Source organism: Lasiodiplodia theobromae (assembly GCF_012971845.1).
Source record: "Lasiodiplodia theobromae strain AM2As chromosome Unknown scaffold_20, whole genome shotgun sequence".
NCBI lineage: Eukaryota > Fungi > Ascomycota > Dothideomycetes > Botryosphaeriales > Botryosphaeriaceae > Lasiodiplodia > Lasiodiplodia theobromae.
In genome coordinates this window covers 49,616-73,238 of record NW_023336409.1, presented here as the reverse complement: position 1 = coordinate 73,238, position 23,623 = coordinate 49,616, and the positions used below count along the sequence as shown (strand labels likewise).

At 57.9% G+C, this 23,623-nt stretch overlaps 10 protein-coding genes across 10 annotated transcripts; 4 read left to right on the top strand and 6 right to left on the bottom strand.

The window, feature by feature from the left end:
* Positions 1-1,232: 1,232 nt before the first annotated feature.
* Positions 1,233-2,891, top strand: LTHEOB_6790 (F5 8 type c domain protein; the record flags this gene model as incomplete). Its single annotated transcript, XM_035516084.1, has 1 exon — positions 1,233-2,891. One exon carries the CDS (start codon positions 1,233-1,235, stop codon positions 2,889-2,891), a length of 1,659 nt encoding a protein of 552 aa, XP_035371757.1.
* Positions 2,892-3,167: 276 nt separating this feature from the next.
* On the bottom strand, positions 3,168-4,823 carry LTHEOB_6789 (Capsule polysaccharide synthase; the record flags this gene model as incomplete). The annotated part of the gene is made up of 1 exon (XM_035516082.1): positions 3,168-4,823. One exon carries the CDS (start codon positions 4,821-4,823, stop codon positions 3,168-3,170), a length of 1,656 nt encoding a protein of 551 aa, XP_035371756.1.
* A 683-nt stretch (positions 4,824-5,506) lies between these two features.
* Positions 5,507-7,403, bottom strand: LTHEOB_6788 (uncharacterized protein; the record flags this gene model as incomplete). Its single annotated transcript, XM_035516081.1, has 5 exons — positions 5,507-6,025; positions 6,080-6,207; positions 6,301-6,318; positions 6,374-6,499; positions 6,632-7,403. The coding sequence occupies 5 exons, from the start codon at positions 7,401-7,403 to the stop codon at positions 5,507-5,509; spliced, it is 1,563 nt and encodes a 520-aa protein (XP_035371755.1).
* Positions 7,404-7,885: 482 nt separating this feature from the next.
* On the top strand, positions 7,886-9,309 carry LTHEOB_6787 (uncharacterized protein; the record flags this gene model as incomplete). The annotated part of the gene is made up of 2 exons (XM_035516080.1): positions 7,886-7,928; positions 7,985-9,309. 2 exons carry the CDS (start codon positions 7,886-7,888, stop codon positions 9,307-9,309), a joined length of 1,368 nt encoding a protein of 455 aa, XP_035371754.1.
* A 273-nt stretch (positions 9,310-9,582) lies between these two features.
* Positions 9,583-13,653, bottom strand: LTHEOB_6786 (Alpha beta hydrolase fold protein; the record flags this gene model as incomplete). Its single annotated transcript, XM_035516079.1, has 8 exons — positions 9,583-10,038; positions 10,091-10,637; positions 10,691-11,016; positions 11,068-11,326; positions 11,375-11,409; positions 11,466-11,631; positions 12,063-13,432; positions 13,564-13,653. 8 exons carry the CDS (start codon positions 13,651-13,653, stop codon positions 9,583-9,585), a joined length of 3,249 nt encoding a protein of 1,082 aa, XP_035371753.1.
* Positions 13,654-14,064: 411 nt separating this feature from the next.
* On the top strand, positions 14,065-15,402 carry LTHEOB_6785 (Sporulation/nuclear morphology Spo7; the record flags this gene model as incomplete). The annotated part of the gene is made up of 1 exon (XM_035516078.1): positions 14,065-15,402. One exon carries the CDS (start codon positions 14,065-14,067, stop codon positions 15,400-15,402), a length of 1,338 nt encoding a protein of 445 aa, XP_035371752.1.
* Positions 15,403-17,549: 2,147 nt separating this feature from the next.
* On the bottom strand, positions 17,550-18,068 carry LTHEOB_6784 (uncharacterized protein; the record flags this gene model as incomplete). Its single annotated transcript, XM_035516077.1, has 1 exon — positions 17,550-18,068. The coding sequence occupies one exon, from the start codon at positions 18,066-18,068 to the stop codon at positions 17,550-17,552; it is 519 nt and encodes a 172-aa protein (XP_035371751.1).
* Positions 18,069-19,037: 969 nt separating this feature from the next.
* On the bottom strand, positions 19,038-20,333 carry LTHEOB_6783 (uncharacterized protein; the record flags this gene model as incomplete). The annotated part of the gene is made up of 1 exon (XM_035516076.1): positions 19,038-20,333. One exon carries the CDS (start codon positions 20,331-20,333, stop codon positions 19,038-19,040), a length of 1,296 nt encoding a protein of 431 aa, XP_035371750.1.
* Positions 20,334-20,583: 250 nt separating this feature from the next.
* Positions 20,584-21,348, bottom strand: LTHEOB_6782 (uncharacterized protein; the record flags this gene model as incomplete). Its single annotated transcript, XM_035516075.1, has 1 exon — positions 20,584-21,348. One exon carries the CDS (start codon positions 21,346-21,348, stop codon positions 20,584-20,586), a length of 765 nt encoding a protein of 254 aa, XP_035371749.1.
* Positions 21,349-21,772: 424 nt separating this feature from the next.
* On the top strand, positions 21,773-22,933 carry LTHEOB_6781 (Deoxyribonuclease TatD-related protein; the record flags this gene model as incomplete). The annotated part of the gene is made up of 1 exon (XM_035516074.1): positions 21,773-22,933. One exon carries the CDS (start codon positions 21,773-21,775, stop codon positions 22,931-22,933), a length of 1,161 nt encoding a protein of 386 aa, XP_035371748.1.
* Between the last annotated feature and the right edge of the window lie 690 nt (positions 22,934-23,623).

Sequence of the window (23,623 nt, the reverse complement as noted above, 5' to 3'; positions counted from 1 at the left end):
AGCTGTCGGGCGTGGATCTGCAGACGGCGATCGGCTCACGGTGTGTGGCATGAAGCTTTCGTTTCCTTTTTGACATGGGGATTGTCGCCAATGACGCAATGCGGAGGGTTTGCATAGTGTTGGAGAGATGGCCATCTCAAAATTACGCTGTCGGCATCACGATTTCATGTGGCGTGCGGAGTCCAGGCTAATAAGGCTCACGGTGGAAATGGCAATCATCTGACTGCTGTCTGATCAACGGCGCTAAAGCGGACCCTGGGACCCGGGTTACGGGACAATCGCAATCCCATGGCGTTTCGAGCTATGACAGGATAGATGTAGAGAGCAATCGACTCGTACCACTGTTTCCGCGGCGGAGGGCATGCAGTGAGTGTTGGGTGGCGACGAGGGAAAAGGGGTGAATTCTGGGTGAGAGTGGTTGCTTTTGTATGCTTGAAATTTAAGCTCGAATGCTTGAATTTGCCTAATTCTAGTTCACCTGCTACTTGGAGCAAGAGCGGGCCGGGCGGGGACGGGTCCGTAAAAATAGGACGATGCTCCACTGGTGGGGGAGAACCGAAGAAGATCCGAGGGCAAGTGGTGGAGATGGGGTCGAGTCCGGTGGGCTGAGGTGGATATGAGTGCGGGGGGTGTGACCAGGAATACACGAGCAGGCAACACGAAGTGGCAGGCAGTGGGTCGCAGGGTGAGGTGCTCTCAAGCTTCAGCGCGAGGGAATGGCGACCGTTAGCCGTCCGGGTACCGCGCGCTAGTGGCTTGAACGTTGACTACGCTTTTCTCTCTTTAGAAAAAGGATCGACGCGCTCCCTCTCGACTCACCAGATCTCTCACACTCGGCGACGGGCCGGGTTGCTGCAAAGGGGCATTGCAGCCGATGGCTGGCGTCGGTTTGTTTTTCGCTCATGTCGTGGGAGGTTGAAGCCATGGTCCGGACGCAAGTTGTGGGATTGAAAATTATACACTCTCGTCCGGACGACAGCCCACACTGGTCTTTCCTCGTAATAAAAAAGCATAGTGACCCCTGGCCCCGGGGCCCAATTATTCTTCGGCTGCAGAGCCCCTCGGTAGACTTCATGCTGCAACTTTAACCTACCCTGGCCCGAAGTATAATGCTAAGAATAGCTTCAGCCTCTGCTCTCATGCCGACCGGGGTCAGGCTCATAATGGACTTGTATTTAAGGCCACGGATTCGGCGTGTTCTGGCAGACAGACCGAAGCATCCAGCATTCACCATGGCCCCCCTTCTTACTCTCTTCCCGTTTGCGCTCCTGCCGCTGTGCGCCGTGGCAAAAATCAGCGCAACGGCGCAGCTGTTCCAACTGAACGGCGGAAACGGCGCAAACAATGTCAAACTGAGCTGGACCACGGTCAGCGGCGCGACTTCGTACGACATCCTGCGCCGCTCGAGCAGTGGCTCCTACGACCGAGTTGCTAGCGCGCCGGGCAACACTTACGACGTCTATGACCTCAACGGCGCCTCGACCTTTCAGATCCAGGCAATGAACGGGGGCTCCAAGGTTGATGCGTCGGGAGACATTGCCGTGACGCCGGGCAGCTCGGCGTCCGGGCTCAACACGTACGACAACACGGCTGCGTCGTCGCTCAAGATCAAGAGCAACCTGGTTTCAGGGCAGACTTACTACCGATACAACTACGTGACCGACTCGCAGGGCTTCAGCCACTTCTCGCAGCAGACGTCGTCGGATGGCTACACATTCAGCGGCGACACGACGGTCCTCAGCAGGGCCGACGTCTGCGCCTCGACCGACGATGGATTCTGCAAGCTCGAGTCAATCAACTGGGCCCAGCACCCCAAGTCCGGCCAGGTCGTCATGTGGGCGCATTTTGAAAAGGCAAAGGACTACACGCTCGGCCGCGTCGCCGTCGCATACGGCACTCCGGGCAAGAGCCTGACCTTCGGCGGGGCTTTCAGGCCTGCGGGAGACGATTCGCGCGACCTCACCTTCTTCGCCGACCAGGACGGCTCGGGCTACCTCATCTCGGCCATCAAGACAAACTCGGACCTCGGCCTCTACGCCCTCAATGCCGAGTGGACCAATGTCACGAGCAAGGTGGCGACGCTTCAGGCGGGCGAGCACCGCGAAGCCCCGGCCATGGTCCACCAGGGCGGCTACTACTACCTGTTCACGTCGACGGCGGCTGGCTGGTATCCGTCGCCGGGCAAGTTCATCTCGGCCCAGAAGCTTTCGGGGCCGTGGAGCGCCTCTCGCAACATCGGCAACGTCGTCAACTTTGGCGCCCAGTCGGGCCAGGTCGACAAGATCGGCGACAACTATGTCATGGCCGCCAACCGCTGGGCCGCCCAGTGGGCCAAGCCAGAGCCCTCCAACCGTCAGATCCTGCTCCCCATCGCCTTCAGCGACGGTCTCGCTTCCTACGCCTTCTACGACACGCTGCAGTATGACGACAACTCGGGCGTCGTCGTTGGCGTGCAGAACGGACGCATCCTCAGCGTCGGCAAGACGGCCACGTCCAGCGGTGCTGCGAGCAACTCTGCTCCCGGTGCTGCCAGCGACGGCATCCAGGACGATGCGAACAACCTTTTCACCCCGTCCGGAGTCCCCTTCTGGTGGCAGGTCGACCTCGGCGAAGCCCACGACATCAGCCAGGTCGACGTGACGCCGAAGCAAGTCGCCGGCTCCGAGACGTACATACAGTACAACATCACCGGGAGCAGCGACGGCAAGACTTTCACCGAGCTCGCCGACGAGAGCGCCAACACTGCCGTTGGCTTTAGATCCAGCAAGATCACCGGCTCCGGTTCGCACAGATACATCCGCATCAACGTCCAGAAAGTAATCAACATTCACAACAACAACGAGGCCGACTGGGCCGTCGGGTTGCACGAGGTTTTGGTGTACGGCAAGTGAGGAGTCTGTTTGTACATGTACACATTGAATTTCTTTCTTTCTGGTGAGAATTATACATTATTATTTGACTCTAATGTCTAAGGGTTTCTGCCCTTTGGCAGAATTAAGAGATATCTTTTTATCCGTTGTCATCGCCGCATCAAGTCATGATATCGTCAGTTTGTAGAATCTCTCTAATCCATAACCTCTCGAAAAGAATAGCACCTTGGCCAGAAACCAACCCGTCAAGGAAAAGTCAATAAGAGATGACACCAAAGCAATGCAAACCGGCAGACTTCAAGCCGCCTTGGGAAGCTTCGCCGCCGTATCGATGCCGGCACGCGTACCCCAAGAAATGTCCCAGCAAGTCATCAGCGCATGGAGCTTGATCCACGAGTGGTAGTAGCCGAAGAGGATGATGAACGGGGCATACACGAGATCGCCGGGGTGGCGCCAGTAGTGGGAGGCAGGACGAACGAACTTGGTGGCCAGGATCCAGAGGACGAGCAAGAGGAGCAGAGGGCGAGAGTCGGGGCCGCCCATGGCCTTGTGCAGCGTGTAGACCAGGAGAGGGTCGTACAGCATCGCGTAGTTGACGACCGAGGTGGCCAGGACGGCATAGGTAGTCCACGGATACCTGCGCCAAAGACCGTCTCGGAAGATCATCTTCGGGTTGTCGCGTGCGCTCGACCGAGCCCAGCGGAGACACTGTCCGCGGAACCGCGCGCCACCACCTTTGACGCCGAGGATGGTTTCGATACGGACTTCGGGACAGGACTGGTGGAAGACGGTCCATCCTCGCTTCATCACCCAGCGCGTCATCCACTTGTCGTCGCCGGCGTTGAGCGGGCCAAAACGCTTCCAGAAGATGTACTCGCTCGTGAATTCCTCCTGGAAGGCCGGTTCCTGGAGAATGCAAGACCGGACGGCGCAGGTCCTTCCAGACACGCAGCTGACGCCGCCGTCGACGGCATTGGTCGAGGCGAGGTCGAAGTTGGTGCGTTCAAGGCGCATGACGCCGCAGAGGTTCCAGAAGTCGGCGAGCCCAAAGCGGCCCAAGGCACGGCGGACACGTTTGCACGTCCCGACAATGCCAACGCGCCCGTCCTCGAAGGGCGCAAGCACGTGCGTGAGGAAGGTTTCCGGCCAGAAGACCGTGTCGTCGCAGAGCACCGTGATGGCCGTCTCGATCTCCGGGATGGCGCGCTTGACCTGCTCACGCTTGCTTGGAGCGGGCACCGAGAGAACCAGGATCGAGGGGCTCAGTGCTTTGCAGTACTCAGTGGCGTCGCCGATGTTCTCGTTGCCGACCGTGACAACGAGTACCCTGGCCGGACCATTGGCGAGGACGCGGTGGATGCACTCCTCAAACGCCTGACCGCGGGGCTCGACCGTGGGGATGATGACCGTGACATCCTTTGCAGTGAACGTCGGATTTTCCAGGACCGGCTTCGCCTTGAAGCTGTTGTAGGCAATGATGTGGACGACCAGGCGAACGTACCGAAAAAGGAAAAGGATGACGAAGAGGCAGAGCCAGCTGCTCTGGAGACCAGGCCTGCTTCCAATCCGAGCTACAGCGACGAGAAGCTGAGAAAGACTGTAGCTAAGGACGTGAGTGACGAGTGGAATGTGGTCGACCTTGACAGCAGGAGCAAGAACAACGTCAACCGGCTCGGGTTCGCCGTGCATCTCTACGTCAAGCGTCTTGCTCTCCGGTGCGTAAGCAACCTCCTGGGCGCTCGAGCTTGCAACCAAGTCGGCATTGTGAGGTCCATTGACGCTGAACACGGTCGTCGTCTCGACTTCGTAGCCCGTGTCCAGAGGAAGAGGCTTGTCTGGCGTCTCGCCTGAGACGTTGGCGAAGTGAAATGGGTTGAAGGGTGTGAACGACAGTAGGGAGAGAAGCCAATAGAAGAACAGCATCTTTGCTAGGTCAACGTCGTCAGTCACCATGTCCGAAATCTTGAGCTATGGCGATGGCCTTAAACAATACTTACAATGAATGGGCTGGCGGTGAGGCTTGTTTGTTCCAAGCCGAAGCGAATGGATGGATGTTGGCAATGCGCAGCACTGCCAGAAGATGCCAAAGGAAGCGAGTGAATGGGGGAAGAAAGGAAAGGGTTGGATCAAACGTGTTTGTTGGTTGGCATGGCAGCTGGCCCGCTGCCTCGTCTCTCTCGAGCTTGCCTAACACGACAACTGGTCGCTCTTTGCAGAACTGGGATGGCCCTTAACCGCAGTGACTTCGCCGCCAAATGTCGCCGCACGGCAGCTCACTTCAACCCGCCATCGTCCGCCCTTAGCACTCCACGCCTGTATATCGCACCCCCTCACCTCGTGTAATACGGAAAGTAAAACTACTTCTCACTGTGCAATACATGTCACTTTCCGTACGTCTACGCGATCGTCTTTCATATTTGAAGTATGCTCGCACGTATAAATGCAGATTGGTCGCAAGACCCAACACAAATAATGTCAGCATGAAGAGCATTGCAGCAATGATATAAGTTCTATTGAAGCGTATATAGTCCAGTCGGTCTCCCCAGCATCGGCGGCGGTTCGAATGACGAAGTGATATGCGCCCTGTCCATGATTGCGAAATGAGAAAGCAAGTACAGTTCCTGGAGCATTAACTTTCAAGCTTCTTCGTATACGCCGTCGATTTGAGAAGAATCACCGTTTTCTTCTTGGATATTCCCATACACGTGAGTAGCGTTGCCGCCCATATTCTCTGGTATGCTGCCAACGCCGGAGGCCAGTCGCAGAGCTTCCTCTTCTGGAACCAGCACATCATCTGTGTGGCGAACTTGGCTCACAAGAATTTTGCCTCCAAGATCTCCGCTGGCGGCTGCGTACTTGGCTAACGCGGTAAAATAACCGGCATCATCGCCCGTCGGGTGCCGCTTGACCGCGTGCACAAGCCTCGACATGGTCATCTCTACCGTCCGTTTATGGCGTCCACGCTTCGGGGCGTTGCAGTAGGCGTGGACGTAAGGCGAAATGTTGATCTTTGAGGTGGGCGGAGGGGACATCAGATCCTTCTCATCTCGGAAACAAGCGTTGGCATTACGCTGCCAATTGCGGAACGTGCTGTGACTCAGCTTCCAGATGCCATCTAGCGCCCGTGTTCTGTTCAGAAGCTTTGGGATGTTGACCTTGAACGACGTCAGCTGCGCTGCGTCTTGCACTGAGCCGATTGGAGAGCTTACCGGAGTCCATCCATGGTTCGTCATCCACCTCCAGATTTCCGGAATGCACAAGATGTTGGGAAAGTAGCAGATTATCTCGGCTGGTGTCAGTTGGCACGAGGGAGGGGTTAAATTGTAGGGCGGAGCTCCTGTGAAAGCCATAAGGTTGTGGGGATACATGCCACGCTGCAGAACGGAGGCGGCCAGGTTTTCCCGGCGATATAGGATTCTACTACACTCACCCCACGTCAGACACGGACCTGGCAGCCACAATGGTTAGTTTAGCACGGTAGGCAGTTGGGCAGTTGTACATACCGGGCGGCTCCCGGACGACGATAGCTTCCAATGTTTCTCTCGTGATTCTACCAACCGGGTCGGCATTCCTGAGCACTGCATCCAGCACGCGCTCAACAGCAATGGCCTCGCCCTCCTCTTGCAGCTCTGTGCCAATACTGTGGTCAGCCATGTGGGCTGGTGAATGCCATATTGTGGCACAATAGTGGACGAGGCGCAGGAAAGCAGTTGAAATCCGGAGATCCGGTGCAAGGATGCCGCGTGGACGCCCCTCCATACGGTCGATAGAAGAATAGACGAGGAATCGTTGCATGAACTCGGCCGCAAAGCTACCGCCTACGTGGGACCCGCTCCAAAGGGCGCAAGATGCCAGGACCTTGGTGAAGGTCCTACTGATATTGTCGGGACATACAAGGACGTTGTGCTCGCGCAGACTTTGGCCCAAGAATTTAGCCACGTGGAAGACGCTACCAGCGGAATCCGCTGTCGGTTTGAAGATGACTGAGCGAAGAGAGCCGAAGATGGAGTACGACAGCAGGGCTGGTTCGTGGTGAGCGCGCTGCACAAGGGCCTCGAGCTGAGCATTTGCAAAGTCTTCGCAGAGCTGTTCGAAGGCAGCCTTGTTGGTGATGGCCATGGGCACATGGTGACCGAAGTGAATCGTCTTGGCCACCATGAGTGTGCTGTGTTCGCAAGCAACGGCTTTGTTCGGATGGGCACCAAGCTCTTTGGTGACCAAGTAGAAGAAGAAAGCCCAACAATGCTTGTCTGGTGGCATGCTCTTATCGTCTGTTTCATAACCGAGAAGTAGAGCATGGCAGCGGATGACGAAGCTCGTGGCTACGTCAACAGTGGGAGAAGAGTCATTGAGGCTGAAGGCAAAAGCGGCGACCAAGCACCGGCCGAGCTCGACGGAGATTTGGAAGGCGGAGCAGCCTCCTTTACCGCGGAGCAGATCAGCTAGGCGGTCAATGTGACCCAGGACACGCGCAAGCCTGATTTTGTTGTCCAGTCGGTATATCTCAAAGTCGAATGACCGGTCCATAGTCATGTGCGGGTGGTTGAAGCTATCGTGCGGATGTGTGCGTAGAAAATTTGCGAACGAAGGTTGTCACTTGGAGCTGTGGTGGAAGCAGAGTGAGGGAAGTGCGGGTGAAGGGCACATGGTGATGCTGGACTACAGCCGATGGCTAGCGTGGATTTGTTTGTCGCTCATGTCCCGACGTGTATGTAGAATTTTTAATTCCACAGTTTCGTCCAGACGATGGCCTCGACTACCTACATGTGTTATTGTCCTAAGAACGAGCTGAGGCATAGCTACGCCTGGGGCCTTGCTTTTCTTCACGCTAGCCATCGGTTGCGAGAGAGGACAATCATCACTTCGGCGGCAAGGCGTGAACAATGCCCCGGCAGAATAAACACTGCCGGCCTAGCGCGGCAGCTGGCCCGAGCTTCGATTTTCGGCGTGTTCTCTGCGCCTTCCTTGAGCATTGTTTCTGGCCCGCCATCTGCGCCACCACTGTCAACGCCAACATGTCCTCCGCACCACATCGCATGGACCCGTCCTCCGCGGACCGTAAGTCATCCAACCCGTCACCGAGAAGATATGAAATATACTCTGAGAACGGGCAGAAACAGCAGTGTTTGCGGCTGTTTTCGTTGTCCGAGATGCAGCGCAGCGGTGGGACAAGGCAGTCGCCTTTTCTGGCAGGTGCGAGATCAGCGTCGACGTCGCGACCGACTCGATCATAGTACAGCACAAAGACCGCGGCTGGCGCATAACCTTCCCCATGGCGTCGCAGGTCAAGCGGCTTGTTCCCTGCCAATCTTGCCGGCTCGATCGGGTCAGCCGCGACGGGAGGCTTTGCGATGACGGCTTCCCTTGCAGCACATGCCAGCAGCGAGGCTCTCGTTGCATCGCGCGCAGCGTTCTTCTTTCTAGCACGCAGGCTATCGATGGAGAGGCTGAGATGGAAGCGGCGGCGGAAGAGGCCAGCCTGGTTGACCGCCATCATGCGCATTTCGCCTTCTCCACCTGGTCTTTCGGTGCTGGGCCGCCCAACACGTACGAAGGCTACCTGCCGCTGGCCGTTCCGCAGACGCCCTCCTGTGCTATAGTGGTGTCATCGTCGTCGCGCATACTCCCAGCAACTCCGCCGCTGCTACTGAAGGCGGATTCCGATGTGCGCAGGTCCAACCGTCTCCAAGAACAGAAGCGCAGGGCGGACGACACGCCGGTTCCTCGACCGCGCCTGACCGCCGCCCAGTGCGTGGCACGTATGCGCAAGCTGGCGGCGGCGAGGTATCTCAATTCGACCAGCACGGTCGGCTATGGCCTCGAACCACAACACCCGCCGCCCACGGTGGACCTCGGCGGGCTCGAACTCACCATGGCCGAGATATCCGTCTTCCTGCTGAATCTGGCCCACCGTCCCGAGGGTGCGATGCGCATCGTCAATAGCGCGTGGACGCCCCATCATTTCTGCTCATACCACAACTACTGCCGTGGCCTCAAGGGTGAGACGAGACGCCGCGGCCAACGCAGTGAGGGCGCTGTGCGCTCCACCATTACCAAGAGCATCCAGAAGACCATGCGCATCATCACCGACGAAGACGACTGGCTGCAAACCTACCATACCCCAGCCCCCACTCACGATCTGAGCACCTCCAGCTGGGCCCGCCTCGCCGACAACCCGCCCGACCACTCCTTGCGTCAGATGGGCTCCCAGATCCGCCACTGGCCTCCCGAGAAGCACTCTCTCAACCTCACCCGTGCTGTGAGATTCGCCGTCGAGAACCCACACATCCCGGACAGCCAGCTTCGCTTCCCCACCCACGTCCGCTCTATCGTCGAACGCCTGCCCGGCGGCTTCCGCTCTAGGACCGACGCGGCAGATAACCTCGACCAGAAAATCTTGAAGGACTGGAAAGACTTCCAGGAGAAGCAGGAGCTGTAATCCATTGCTCCTGCACTATTTGCTCGATTAGCGTGGAAATGAAGTATAAGTTAGCCAGTCTCGAGCAGGTCACGACTTTTCAGTTATCCTTCGGGTCTTACCAAACAGACACTATGTTGCTGCTTAGGGTCACAAGGGTCGGAAACTGTACTGTGGGCAACACCTACGGGCTAAGATTTCGTGCAATTGAATGCTCTTAGATCTATGGTCCTTTCTGCGTCCAGCAATCTGACAATGTGCAATGCCCACTCCCAAGCTCGCCATGCCAATGTCTCAGCCGACCAGTGCCGCTTTGTTCCCAGGATACTTCCCCTGCGGGCCGTCCAGGTGCGCATCCAGCACCGCCGAGGTGCCATTCAAAACACTCTTCACTGCTTCCGGCAGTAGCTTATCCAATTGCTCTGCCGTGCTCGCATGCGCTGCCCATATCTCGCCTCCTGATGCCGCCTTTGCAATGCCCGAGTAGTCAGGGGTAGGGGCGAATGAGATGTTGAGCTCCTCATTGCTGACCTTGGACCCCTCTCCATTTGGGTGCACCAGCAGGAGCGACCTCCGCGGTGCATTCCAGCCTTTGTTGTTCAGTACAATGGTGAGGATGGGAATCTTGTAGCGCTGGCTGATCCAGTAGACACTGCCAGGCACGGAGAAGAGGTAGGTTCCATCACCAACAATTTGACACACAAACTTCTTTTCTCCAGCATTATCCGTTGCGAGTTTGATCCCCAAGGCCTAAAGGGCTGGTTAGCTTCCAGCAACAAAGCAATCGCACCCGAGAACCTACACCGCCGCCAGACCATCCAAGACCGCCACCACCACAGTTGATCCAGCTGCCGGGAATCGTGGCCTGAATCTGGTCTGCCACAAATGGCGTATTCGTGACTGCCTCGATCGCCCAAATGGTGTCCTCTGGGCACGCTTTGCGTACACGGCTGATAAGATATGACGCCCCGTACGAACCGTCGTCGCCCGGCTTCGCAAGGCTTGCGATCGTGGCCAGCTTCTCCTTGTGGCTTTCTTGGAGCTTGTTCCGACGATGGTCGTACTCGGCACTTTTCACCCGCTGGCTCAAGTCAGGCGAAGAACCGATATAAGAGTGAAGCTGGTTGATGGCCAGCTCAGAATCGGCCTTGTATCTTCCAAGCGCGTTTATGTAGAACACTGGCATCTGCTGCTTCAGTGGATCTGCATCAATGTGATAGATTTTGGCGCCCTCCTTCGGATGGCATTGAGTGTTGATCCACGGCACGTCGCAGTCAAGCACCACGATGACATCAGCCGTCTTGATGCTCTCGTCGACGCCATAACGTAGGCCGAGCCAGGCTGGGTGGCTGGTATTTGTTAGACGGGCAGAGAAAACAAGGCTTTTTTTTTTCTTACGTACTTCGCCGGAAAACACATGTCGCTCCCACCCGTGTCCAACACACGAAGCCCTGGAACAGTATCAGCCAGCTTGACCAGTTCACCGACGGCTGCATGATTTCGACCGCTATATCCGGTGATAATTAGCGGTTCCGCGGCGTTGACAAGAGCATCGGCTATCGTCTTTACAGCCTTGGGGCTCAGGGCAGGCGGCTCCACAGGGTTCCAGAACGCTTGATCGAGCGTGTATGGTTCCAGATCCTGTTCCATGGCTTCTCTTGCACCATAGAGATATACCGGGCCTTTCGGATCACTCGTCGCAAAACTCAAAGCTCGGTTGACCATTTGCTGAAGTTACGTCAGCGATTCATGCCGCCCACTACTCCTGACGTTACTTACCTTGACGTTTTTGCCCGTCTTGATCTCGCCAGTGTACCGGCAATATTGGGCGACAATCTGCTTCTGGTCAGGTACATCCTGGATCCAGTGGATATATTCAGTCCTGCTTCCGCGCATTTCACCCTCGATCGTGTAGGGAGAAAGACCAGCAAAGATCAACACGGGAGCACGGCCGCAGGAGGCATTGTGAACCGCAGCACCAAGACCCTGAGTGCCGACGTCAACATGGACGATCACACATTGGGGCTTGTTCGTGAGTCTGCTTGGTTAGTGAAGGCTGGGCCGATTCCGAGGCGGACCAGCTTACCGGGCATAGCCATCTGCCATGGAAAGCGCAACCATCTACAATGCAAGCCATCAGCGACATCGGAGCTTGGCGGAGAGCAGGCGAAGGCAACCTCATTCGGGCATGTGATGATTTGAGGGAAATGCCCCTGCTTTTCATTCTGGCCCTTGACGATAGCCTCAATGATGCTAGGATGGTCCGAGCCCAAATTTACGAAACAATGCGTAATGCCGGCTTCCCATATGGCCTCGAAGAAGGCGAAGGATGCTGTGTAGACCCTGCTTGGGGCTTAGAAATGGAAACACACAGAACCTGGACCGCTTTTCCTACTTACATGCTTGCAGAGAGGCGGCGACCAAAGCTGTCAAGTCGCAAGGCTATCGGAGCTTTAGTGATGGGGGTGTGTTGTGTTGATGAAGACAGATGTTCGGCGGGCTCGTCATCTTGCCAGTTACCCCACACCCCGCCAGCCAACAGCTTCGGTTAAGAGTCGCGGGACAGGGGTTGCTTCGGCTCGGTAGTGTCGCGGCGAGCCGAGAGTGATGATCTTTCTATTACCGTCGGGCCATCTATACATAATACTCTGTCTAACGCCGCAAGCCTGATCCCAACGCCTTCATACAATCGTCACCTCGCCTCAAGTCTCGCCCTTTCTCTCCGCTCTACGTCTGCCATTTCCTCCCGCATGATTTCGTTGAATTGTTCCCACCCATCCAGGTAGAGGTGATGACCGGCCTTTCGGATGACTAGAACTTTGGCGCTGCCATTGTCGTTCTTTTGCTCCTCCGTTGTCTTGCCCGCCAAGATCCTTTCCTTCTCCTCCTTCATCTTCTGCTCTGCAGCGAACCCACCCGCAACATCCATCCAATCGTTCTCGCCATACATGAAGACAACGGGCACTCCATTCTCCCTTTTCTGCTCGCCAGTGTTTGGCGAGCTTGGGCGGTCGCCGTCGGGTAAGGGACCGGCGTGTGGACCGAGGAACTGTCTGCCGACGCCCTGGATTCTGCGGATCAAGGGGCTCCGAGCGAAGGCTCCAGGAGCAAGCACGTAGGCAAGCGCGTACTCGCCGCTGCCCCTTTGGCGGAAGAGCGAGTACGAGTAGTCGTGTAGTGCCTGCGACTCCTCCGCTGGCAGATGCGAGAATCTGCGCGAGGTCCACCCTGACACCAGACGTGGTCCGATCGGACCGGACCATCGCACGAACGAGAATGGGCTGATGTTGGCATCCCAGAGGTAGGTCAGCCATTTCGGCAAGGGTTTCCTTGGGGGCTTGCCGTTCTCCTGCGGGGCTGCCTTTGAGCGCGCGTTCAGAAAGTTGTTGTTGTCGCCCTGCTTGGCTGGGTTGGAGCCGCCGGCGACACTACCCTGGTCTTGAGTGAACTCGTTGGCCATGGTGGAATCGGAAGGTTCGGGCAAGTCGGATTGGACAGCGTAGGGGTCCTCCGGAATGCCGACTGGGCTTGCCAGGATCAGCTTGTTGAGATGACCGGGATATTTGAGTGCGTAGGCAACAGCCATGTAACCCCCCAAGCTGTGGCCGAGCAGTGTAAAGCGATCAATGCCCTTCTTGACCCGCCATTCCTCAAGTGCATCGATGAACCAGTTCTCTGCCTCGGTGATTTTCCCTTGGTGATCCTTTGCGTGGATCCTGAAGGGCGGACGGCTGCTCCGACCCATTCCCAGAAGGTCCAATGCATAAAGTTTCCAGCCCTGGGCACGGCTGAGGCCCTCAAAGTTCTTATAGAAGAAGCCCAGTCCAGCACCGTAGCCGTGTAGCATGACGAGGTTGTTCTCGACATCCTCGCCCACGCGTTCAACGGTGAATTCATTGAGAGCGCGCTCTTTCCCTGAGAGTTGTACTAGGTTGGAATGCCACCTTCGGGGGCCATACGGGTCAGTGACCGACGTCGTTGTGACTGGTTGCGCATCGTCGGCCGGGTTGCCTGAGATTTCCGTCGAGGAAGGGGAGGTAGAAGGTGGGGCGGAACCGGTCTGGGTGTGGGTAGGTGGTTTCTGCAGATAGGGTACGAAAGAGAGCACCTTGTGCTCTGTCACAGCGGGCGAGAGCCCAGCCCACTAGATGATCGTGTTAGCAGGTTGCCGGTGGGAGTTGGAAAGGAGCAGCGTGCCCATTGACTGAAGCCTTCCTTGTAGCCTAGCGGAAACCATCCGTTGAAGCCGCGTCCATTTGGGGCGCTGGGAGGGACGCTGCCCTGCTGCCTCGCGCGCTGCGAGGCTAGCGGGCTTTGTTGGGTGTGCGAGCGGAACTCCTCGTCGCTGTTGGCGGGCGCTGCCATGGTGGCAGTAGCGCGGCAATGGCTACGCGGCGGCAAGGGCGAAACGGAGCGTGGAACGAGCGCGGGACGTAGAGAGCGCAGCTTCGGTCGAGTAGCAGCGACAGCAGCCGACAGGAGGGTGGGCGCGTCGCATGTGGGCCGGACCAGCGCAGGAGAGAAGGGTGAGAGTTGGGACGGATCGAGGAGGATCAGTGGCGGAGTTAGCGGAGAGAAGCAGTCAGTCATGCCGTACATACATAACGCAATGACGCCGGGCGGGCCCTGGCGCTGGTGCTGGCGTAGCGGCCTTGGCCGACCTCCGCTTGCTGAGCCCCAGCCAGCGCGTGCGCGACACCACCCGCTCGCTCTCCACCGCCCTCCACCATCACCGACTCCGCCCAAGCCCGGCATGAAGCAACCGCGGTAGCAGCCATGTCCGAGTCAAAACTCGACCAGCTTGTCAAAGGCGCCCCGCCGCCGACTGTCACCGCCCCACAGGTCGCTGCCGCCGCCCGCGACGTCCGTCCCGTCGACCCCACGAGTCTGCTGCCCTCATCGCCGCCGCAAATCTACCTCAACCTGCTGATCCTGGAGGCCTCGCTGCGCTCCCAGTACCTGACATTGCGCGCTCGCCGCCGCCAAAACACCTTCGTGCTGACCCTGCTCGCTCTATGGACCGCCTACTTTGGCTATGCCCTGTTCCTGCGCCCGCGCGAAGATGGGACTGGTGTTGGAGGCAGCGTGTACTGGGTCGTCGACACGGGTGAGAAGTTGGCCTTCACCTCAGGCATTGTGACCGCCGTGCTTTTCTGGGCCACTGGCCAATGGGAGCGCGGTGTGCGCTGGCCGCGTCGCTGGATTGCCGTCGCCAACCGCGGCCTGCGTAGCATGAACTGCAAAATCGTGCTTATCAAGGGCCCCTGGTGGCGCGAGATGCTCAGTCACCTCAGCTTCCTGATCCCCTACCAGTTGTTTTTCCCTACTCCTGGCAGCAGCTATCACTACGTAGAGCCCGACAAGAAGGACCCACGCGTTCGCCTTGCCCCCAACGACCGCGGCTTGCTTGAGGAGGATGTGGCCCCCGGTGGAGACTATGTGAAGCTGCTGCTGCTTCCCAAGCCTTTCTCCGCCGACTTCCGACAAAACTGGGAGATATATCGCACCGAGTACTGGGAGAAGGAAAATGAACGCCGCACAGAGCTGCGCCGCCGCATCAAGGAGCGCGAGCGTGAGCTGGCCAAGCTGGAAGGTGGCTGGCTTTGGTGGACTGGCTGGCGTGGCTGGAACCATGCGAGAGGCTTATCCAGAAGTGGAGATGTCGAGAAACCTCACCACCACCATCACCACCACCATACTCATTCCCATTCCTCGGCGTATCTCGAAGTCCCCAAAGACAAGAAGAGACGCCCAAGCGTCGTCAAGGATCGCATGAGAGAACGCTCGCATTCCCGCTCGTCGTCTCGAAGCACGACTCCCACGCTTGACGCCGATGAGAAGTTTGGTAGGGAGAGACGTTGGAGCAACAGCACAACCGGCAGCACCACCAACACTGAACGCCGGAAGAAGAAGTCCCCAAGTGGACTCTCAAAGCCCTCTCGCTTGACTCCAACAAACTCTACGTCCAGGCCAAAAACCCCTACTCTCGATGCGGACGCTATGCCGGCCTTCTCCAAGCGTGCCAGTGTCATGAGCACGGTCAGCACCGACAGCGACCGTTCTGCCACTCTCACGCCAGATGAAAGGAGCGGATCGGCCACTCCCTCTCTGTGAACATTGCTCGGAGACAGGCGTAGATCTCTTGTAGGTTATGAAGATGCATTTCTTATGATAAACGACGTTATATTTTCATCCAAGATTTTGAATGACTTCCACATCGGCTCGCCCAAAAGTTGACCAGACTGCCCATTTGCAACTCTCTTCTGAAACTATTTATACCCATGCTAGCTCCCAACGCAAATGTATAAGCTTGTCAAAGTGGATGCTGAGCTCAGTGGCGGGGTCAGAGACCACGTACTCATTGCAGAATTCCGGCTGATCTTTGTACTCCAGGTTATCGAAACACTTCCTTTGTCTCTCTGATTGATGGTTGCCATGCAGTGGTAGTGGCAGCGGCATCTCCGCTGTGCCCTCGTCCACCCAGTCGCCCACCTATCGCCAAGGAAGCGTTCCTCCGCCATAGATTCTGGGCTCCACACTGGCATCGTTCGGCTCTTCCTTGCTCTTTCCATCATGTGCGAATGGCGAGGCATTGGTTGCCGCAGAGATGCTCGTCGGGGGTACAGGTGCCGGTTCATGCTGTACAATATATGCCGCCGTGCGTTTGATTCTGTTGCTGGGCACGCTTCCATTCCTTCGCTCGCTGGGTTCCCCACGAAACATTGTGAGAGCACCACGCACCCACCTCCCAGTGCGGCCGGCGCTTCGGACCTTGAAGCCATCATCGATTTTGAGTGTCCCATCTGTCGGAGTAAGCGACGGCCTGCATGGTTCATCCCGCCGACCACGCAGTCGGCAGTACCATTTCCACTTCTGCGGAGGCTTGAAGTACGCGACGATGTATATGGTGACTGCGGCGGCCACAAGAAATGCAATAAGGTAGCTGATGAAGACGATCTCGCGAAAATCCGCCGCGCTCTCTGGGTCCATTTCTTCGTCCCTGCGACACAGGGCAGAGTGTCCGACGTTACAAAAAGGCGCCATCCTGTGATAAAGCAGTTTTTTTCTTTTCAAAGAGATGATGGGGAGTTTTGGTCCTTGTTTGTGTTTGGCTGAAAGGGGCCTCTGTCTTCGATGATTTGATGGATAGAAGAAGAACCAGAACGCAGGCTGCATTATATCCGCCCAATGGACCGCCGTGTCTTTCAATACCCAGTAGAAGTCTTGACCTACCATGAGACATAATCTCTAAGGCTAGAAACCTGAGGCTCAAACAAGCTTGCCAAGCTCTGTAGCGCCGAAGTATACACAGGCTGGGGCGAAGTGTTTCCGCTGCACGTGTCGAACAGTTGAGTTTACCGACCGGCTGGTCTCATTCGGTTGCTTTTGGAACAGGGATTGACGTTCTTCTAAAATAGAGCGACCATGTGAGAGTACAGAGGGATATTGCAGCCGAAGGCCAGTGTGAAGGATAGTCTGGCCCTAGGCTGCTTGTACCTCAGCCCTTTTTTCCCCTAGAAAAACAAAACATGTGTGGGTAGTTAAAGCTATCGTCCGGACGAGAATGCAAAATTGTTAAGTCTACATACAAGTCCAGACGATAGCCTCAATGACAATACCTATGACATGAGCGAAAAACCAATTCACGCAAGCCTTGGGCTGCTATACCCTCTGTAGCAGAACCCTGAGCTTTGCACCTGGGTTGGTAGGTGCCTATGGCGCGTGACTGTCTGAGTAGAACGTCTCGCAGCCACAGTAGGTCAGCCCTAGAAACGACAATAGCAAGGCGCAGGCTTTTCATTTCCTGTCTCAGCCTTATGGGCGATGATCAGCTAGCCTACAATGACTGAAGCCAACTACTGGGCTGAAGCAGGCGATTCGTAGTGGAATTAGGGCCTCTAGAGATCACCAGATCCAGACGAAGCTGTAGTAGCGCGCGTGGGGATACGAGCAGTTGGGGCGGACCCGCCTAGCTCGTATACGGCAATCCCGCATTGCACCAATGAGAGAGCGTCTCGCCACTTCGCCTTCACGTCATCAACAGTAATGTCCAGAAACCAATCAAGCACAATGAATATGAGAGAAAACCGTCTTGGTATATTTGATTAAGCGCCGAAGCAGTTGAATAGTACAGGAGTCCGTGAACCCAGTTGCCTTATAGAAGCGTTATGGGCATGCCAAGTAAGATGCTCATCCATCCATCAAACCGTAACTTTGAGCAGCCCACGAAGGGTGCATCATGGCGTCAGTCATGAAATTATTTACAGGAGACCAACGACGGCAAGAGCGCCACCGAGAAGACCACCAATGGCAGGGACGGTGATGGCGCCGGCAGCGCCAGTCGCGGAGGCAGAGGCGGCAGCCGTGGAAGCAGCCGACGAGGCACCTGAAGCGGCCGAGCTGGCGGCGGATCCGGCAGCGCTCGTGGCGGCCGCACCGCTGGCCGTGGCAGCCGAAGCAACCGAAGAGGCAAGGGCACCGGCCGAGCTGGTCACCGAGGCGACGTCAGAGGAGATGGAGCTCAGGGCAGACGAGATAGCCGAGCCGGCGGCGCCAGTGGCACTGGTGGCGACCGAGCCCAAGCTGCTGGCGAGAGAAGTAGCTTCGGAAGCAACGGAGCTGATGATGCTGCTGGCATCGCTGGGAGCAGCATTGACAGCGCTGCTGATGTCGGCGCCAACGGAGGAGGCGAGGGAAGAGGCGTCCGAGGCAAGAGAGTTGACATCCTGAGCGGCGGCGAGGGAGGCAAGGCCGGTGACAGCAATGGCGGTGAAACGCATGGTGGATGGTTTGAGTCGAAGAGAGTCTGTGCGTGTGTCAGTGAGAGGGAGATGGATTGGCAGCAGGCGAAGGTGCGGACCTTGTGTGGCTGGCGGAAGACTTGGACGGGAGCGACTGGGCAGAGCAGAAAGCTTCGTGTAGATGGATCGGGGTGGAGAGGTGAAGAGGGGCGCGGTGCAGGAGAAAGGAGGTGTTATTATAGGAGCAGGTGCGATGATCTACGTAATCAGACTGGCAACTGCAGGCAGCCCCGGCGGTCGAGCTGGGCGAGACAAGGTTGCCGCAGCGGCAGCAGTTGCCTTGGCATGACGCTGGCAACCAACACGAGACACGCTACTTGCAGGCCAAGCCGGGCCAGGCTGGTTGGTTCCTGAAGCAGCAACTTTGGACTGCGGGGGGCGCGGCGGAGGAGCCAGCCCATCACCTCATCGTGCCGTTGCCTCTTGCCCGAAAAGGCGCTGACGGGGGCCTGCGAGCGTGCTGCTGCCGGCTAGGCGCGCTCCAAGCCCCAATGCGTGCTGCGTGGCCGGCGCGGAGGCGTGGATGGCGACGGATGCATCGAAACAAAGAGCGCTCAGCCAACAGCATCGCCACCCGGGCTCGGGTGCGGGCAGTGCGACCCCTTTGCTTGGCGCGTGCTCTCTAGCACCCTGGCTGCCTGTTTGCCGGGGCCGCACAGCGCGGGCAGCGTCGAGCGGAGAGTTGAGAGGTGACGTTCCGGCGCAAGCGCCCTGTCATCTGCGGATCGTCACGTGCTGCGGCTGTTCGGCACGCCGCTGCAGGTCATTCCGTGTCGCCCGCCTCTCTCTCAGCAACAAGCTTGTTGCTCTGCGCCTCGTGTTGGCGCATCCCTGCGCGCCACGCATGAAGGATCCAGCTGCGGGAGCCCTGATGCTTCCGCCCTTATGTCAGCCCGTGGCGCAGCTCAGGTCCACGCCGTCATCCATGGCAAGTCTTCGTCATCGCCGTCATCCGCCGTCTCGAATAACGCCATGCCTGTCTTCGTGACGTGCCACGCTGCTGTCCTCGCTGTCCTCGTACTCGCCCTCCAGGCCCAGGTGGTACCGCACCCGCCTCCGCATCCTCCTCTCCAGCGCCTCCGCTCGCTCCTCGTTGGCCATCTCTGCCATGTCGTCGCTGTCGGTGCTGCTGAAGCACTCGTACTCCTCGTCCTCGTCGGTCCAAACCACATTGGTCGCTTTCCGGACGCCAAGGATCTTGGGGATGCGACAGTCAAAGTCAACGTCGCTGTCCATCTGACTCCAGAAACGGTCCGTCCACAGGGCCTCTACCCACGGCATGGGCACTGCGTAGCTGGTCGTGAACGGCCACCGGCTCGGTGCGCGCTCTTGCCCCTCCCGGCTGAATGGATGCGGCCATTTGGTCACGCTGATCCCGAATTGCATGTTTAATCCGTCACCAATTCCGTCAATATGCCCGCCGAAGACAAAGGATTCCCACGCCCGTCCCAGCTCGCAACGCCGCTGGTCCATGAAAAAGGGCTCGATCTTGATGCTAACCTCAGGGCACGGGTGTGCTTGATGGATGGGCACTATCGCATTGTTGAGTGCGTGGCACAGCTCATGTACCAAATTCTTCGCGAGGTGGAACGAGGTGCGTAGGATTGACCCGCCAGTTGGCCGGTCCTGGGGGCTCGGAATCCGCCCGCGAGCAGGCGTTTCACCTCCTTCATAGTACAAGCGGAGAAGACGCAGGTAAGCATCGCTGATCCTAGAGACCGAAGCGTGGGTATGGCACAGTCCCTGGCCCGTGAAGCCTGGTTGCTCAACCAGGTCTGTTGTCGCATCTGCGTCGCAAAGGTTGGATTCGTGGTCGAACTTGAAGTTGTGCACTGTCGTGAGTTCACGCAGCCTCGTCAGGACCCATCGCCTGCTATCTGGGGTAGGGCGGGAAAGCCCAAGGTCGAGCCGGTCGCACGAACGTCCGTACATGGTTCGGAGGCCGTCAGTGCGGATAGGCTTCCGATGCAGAAGCAGCGCCTCCCAAAAGGCGAGGAATCGTGGCGACGTCAGGAGCTTACTGGCCAGTTGCAAGGCAGGCATTAGCAGCACGTAGTCTTCGGTTTGGACGTCCAGCCATTGCCCTCGGGAGAATAACGGGTGAACTGCTTCCGAGCCTTGTGCAAGGTCGTTGTGAAAAGCGGGACTGCGATCGATGTACCCTCCAGCACGCAGCTCTTCAAATGAAATCTTCTCGAGCCACAGGGGCCGCCGCTGCATGTCTTGCATGGCGGACAGGTTCATGATTCAGCGCGCTTCTTTTCTGGGGAGTTAGTGCAAACACAGCCTGTTGCCATATCTACCCTAGCATAAGTCTTTTGTCTCACCCGCACCAAAACGGCGTTACTGTTGAAGTTTCTTTCAAACTACCGGATGCGGAAACACCGGGTCCCCTTACTCTTTCAACGGGCACTCAAAGAAATCCAGCAGCGTATCTATTCGTACAAGACGGGCCAACAAAAAGCAGGTAGATGCAAATTTGCCCTCCCCCACATCAACCGTACAAAGAACTCCGTGTAGCCGTCCGAGGAGTGCGGCCGGAGCTGCTGGTCGAACAGGTGCTGGACCCGCCCGAGCTTTTCCTCCGCTCATCGCTGCGACTGATGGCATCCCACGACGACCCAGCCCTCTTGTAATGGTGCATGGTGAAGTATTCGTCCGGGCTGCCAGGACATTCGGGGCCGTTGGGCGTGCGGGCGCGGCTTTGCACGGGCGACATGCGAATGGCCTCGGGACTCCAGGACCATCGCTGACTCCCGCCGGTGAGCGATCGTTGATGCCTGCGATGCTTGTCGGGAAGAGCTGTCGGGAGCTCAAGCCTGGAGTTCATGCCGATCCACAGCGCCTCTTCCTCGCCGTCGCCGGACATGCGCCAGCCGCCGATGCCCTCAAAGTCGCGGTTGGGGCCGGCGGTGCTGACCAGCGAGGCGAAACTCTCGCTCTTGGTGGGCGGTCGGCGTGGCAGGGGCTGGTCGGCGGCGATCAGGCTGGCGGCACTGCTCCGGCGGCGGCGGTGGTGGCGAGTAGGCGTCGAGTAGCCAGATGAGGCTCGGGAGCGATGCTTGTCGTAGGCGACCGGATGGCTGGAGGCGAACAGCCAGCTGTGGACGAGAGCGACGCCCAGCTCGAAATACACAATGGACACGCGGATCAGCAGGGTGACGACGGCTAGCGAGGTGGTGACGACGGCCAGGGCGACCAGTGGCAGCGAAGCCACGATCAGGACGGGCGGGGCGAGAAGATACAGCGGGTTGAACATGGCGGCGTGCAGAGAGTCCGCAACAGCAGCGGCACGATCACAGCATGGCGTTGGACGGATTTGTATGCGGGGAAAGACGGCGCGACCCGTCCGGGGGACTTCGTAGAAGGTTTGGGGGGCCCCGAGGCAGACATGTGATGGCGGTTGTGGCCAGATCTTGGCCAATCAGCCACAGGCCATATCAGGACGGGCTCCTTCGCGAACCACTGTTGCCGATCCCCTGGCCAGGACCCCTCGGCTCTGATCGTGCGCACCGCGTGGGTCTGGTCTGGGGCGGGGCGGGGACGATTTCAATCGGTGTTGGCGTGGGGCTCTGTGAAGCAATAATTCTTGCCTCAGGCACGGACACGGCGCATACGTCACCGCGCCTAGATTCCAACGCGATGCCGACACACCACTCTGCAACTCGACATTGAACCCCGCCATGGATGGCAGCACGCCTTTCCCATGGCACATCGGCGTCTTCGATGCCCATTGCCATCCGACCGACACCATGTCGGCCGTGCCCGCCGTGCCTCACATGAAGGCAAAGGCTCTGACAGTCATGGCAACGCGCGCGCAGGACCAGCAGTTAGTTGCCGATGTCGCTGACCGCCTGGGCGTCCCTTCTCCTGATGTCGACTCGTGGAATTCTGACGAGTGCGTGCTGCCGTGCTTTGGCTGGCACCCGTGGTTTTCGCACCAGATGTGCAGTGAGGATCGGTTTGCCGGGAAGCCAACGCTGGACGACGAGGCAAAGATCGTCCACTACAGGGGCGTGTTGTCACCACCGCCCGAAGACCGCGACTTCATCCTTTCCCTGCCTGACCCACGCCCCTTCTCCGAGTTCCTGGACCAGGCGCGGCGCTTCTTGTGTCGCTACCCGCTGGCCCTGGTGGGCGAGATAGGGCTTGACAAGTCGTTCCGCATCCCAAAGGCTTGGCATCCTGAAACTCACGAGAACCGCGATGATTCCCTCACGCCCGGAGGCCGGGAAGGACGTGGTCTGACCGCCCACGTAGTTGCCATGGATCACCAGAGGAAGATTTTCACGGCCCAGCTGAACCTTGCAGGGGAGATGAGGCGGGCCGTGTCGGTGCACGGCGTGCAGGCGCACGGCGTCCTGTTTGAGACGATAAGAGCAACATGGAAAGGCTACGAGAAGAAGCCAATGAGCAGGCGCGAACGCAAAAAGCGCGGCGTGACGGCCGAGGAGGCTGACGAGGATGCAAATGCGGAAGATGACTCTCCCAAGCCATTCCCCCCTCGCATCTGCCTGCATTCCTACTCCGGCCATCCTTCAACTCTTCCGCAGTACTTTGACCCTTCTGTCCCGTCGGAAGTTTTTGTCTCATTCTCCACCGCCATCAATTACTCTGACCGAGCAGCCCAGACAACATCGCAGTCCATCAAGGCAGTCCCTGACGACCGCATCCTTGTCGAGAGCGATCTTCACATTGCTGGCGAGCTCATGGATAAGCATCTGGAGGATATTGTGCGTGTGGTCTGTGGGGTCAAGGAATGGGGTCTGGAAGAAGGCACGAGAAAGCTCAGGCAGAACTGGGAGCATTTTGCTTTTGGGAGACGCAAAAAAGACGTCCCGTAGCTAAGAGGAATAGAAACGTTGACACGGAGCAAGTTCTTTGTTTCCTTGATTTAGCCGCCACAATTGGCTCAGCCAGGACAATTGTAATTTGCTTTCCTATCCGAAACCAAGCAGGACATGGTCTCTTTCACTCTCAACATGAACATGTTACCAATCAGCTAGAGTGAACAGGCAGCATCAAGTTGTTGGTGTCGACCAGGCCCGTAGCGGCGGCACGGCAGCGGGAAGCTGCCATCAAACACAGCCGAGGTCGGGGAATACCTAGCATTCAGCAAGTCGAGGAAAGGCTATCGGATAGCTCTCGGCTGCGTCTTTATTTGCGCTTCTGCCGACGTGCGCGGAAGAGGAGGGCAGCACGGGAGCGGTGGAGGACGCGAACGTTCATTGGAAAGAACGGGCGGAAGTCAGCGCTCAAGAAGCCACGGGTTGTGGGCAATAGGAGCTTCTATCCTCCCTCAGCAAGATCAGGCGGGGTGGGGCAGTCGAAATGCTGCAGAAATGGCGCCCGACAAGACCGCCGCGGACGATGTCGGCGCGACTCTCGGGCAGCTTGGCGACGATGGCGCGGCGGTCGAAGAGTCGTTGGACAGCGACGGAGCGGTGCTGTGGCTGGGTGCAGTTGGCAGCGAGTGGGGATTGAGTTGATAGCTGCTACAATGGCGAGCAAGGTGGACCCTGGAAGAGTTGTCC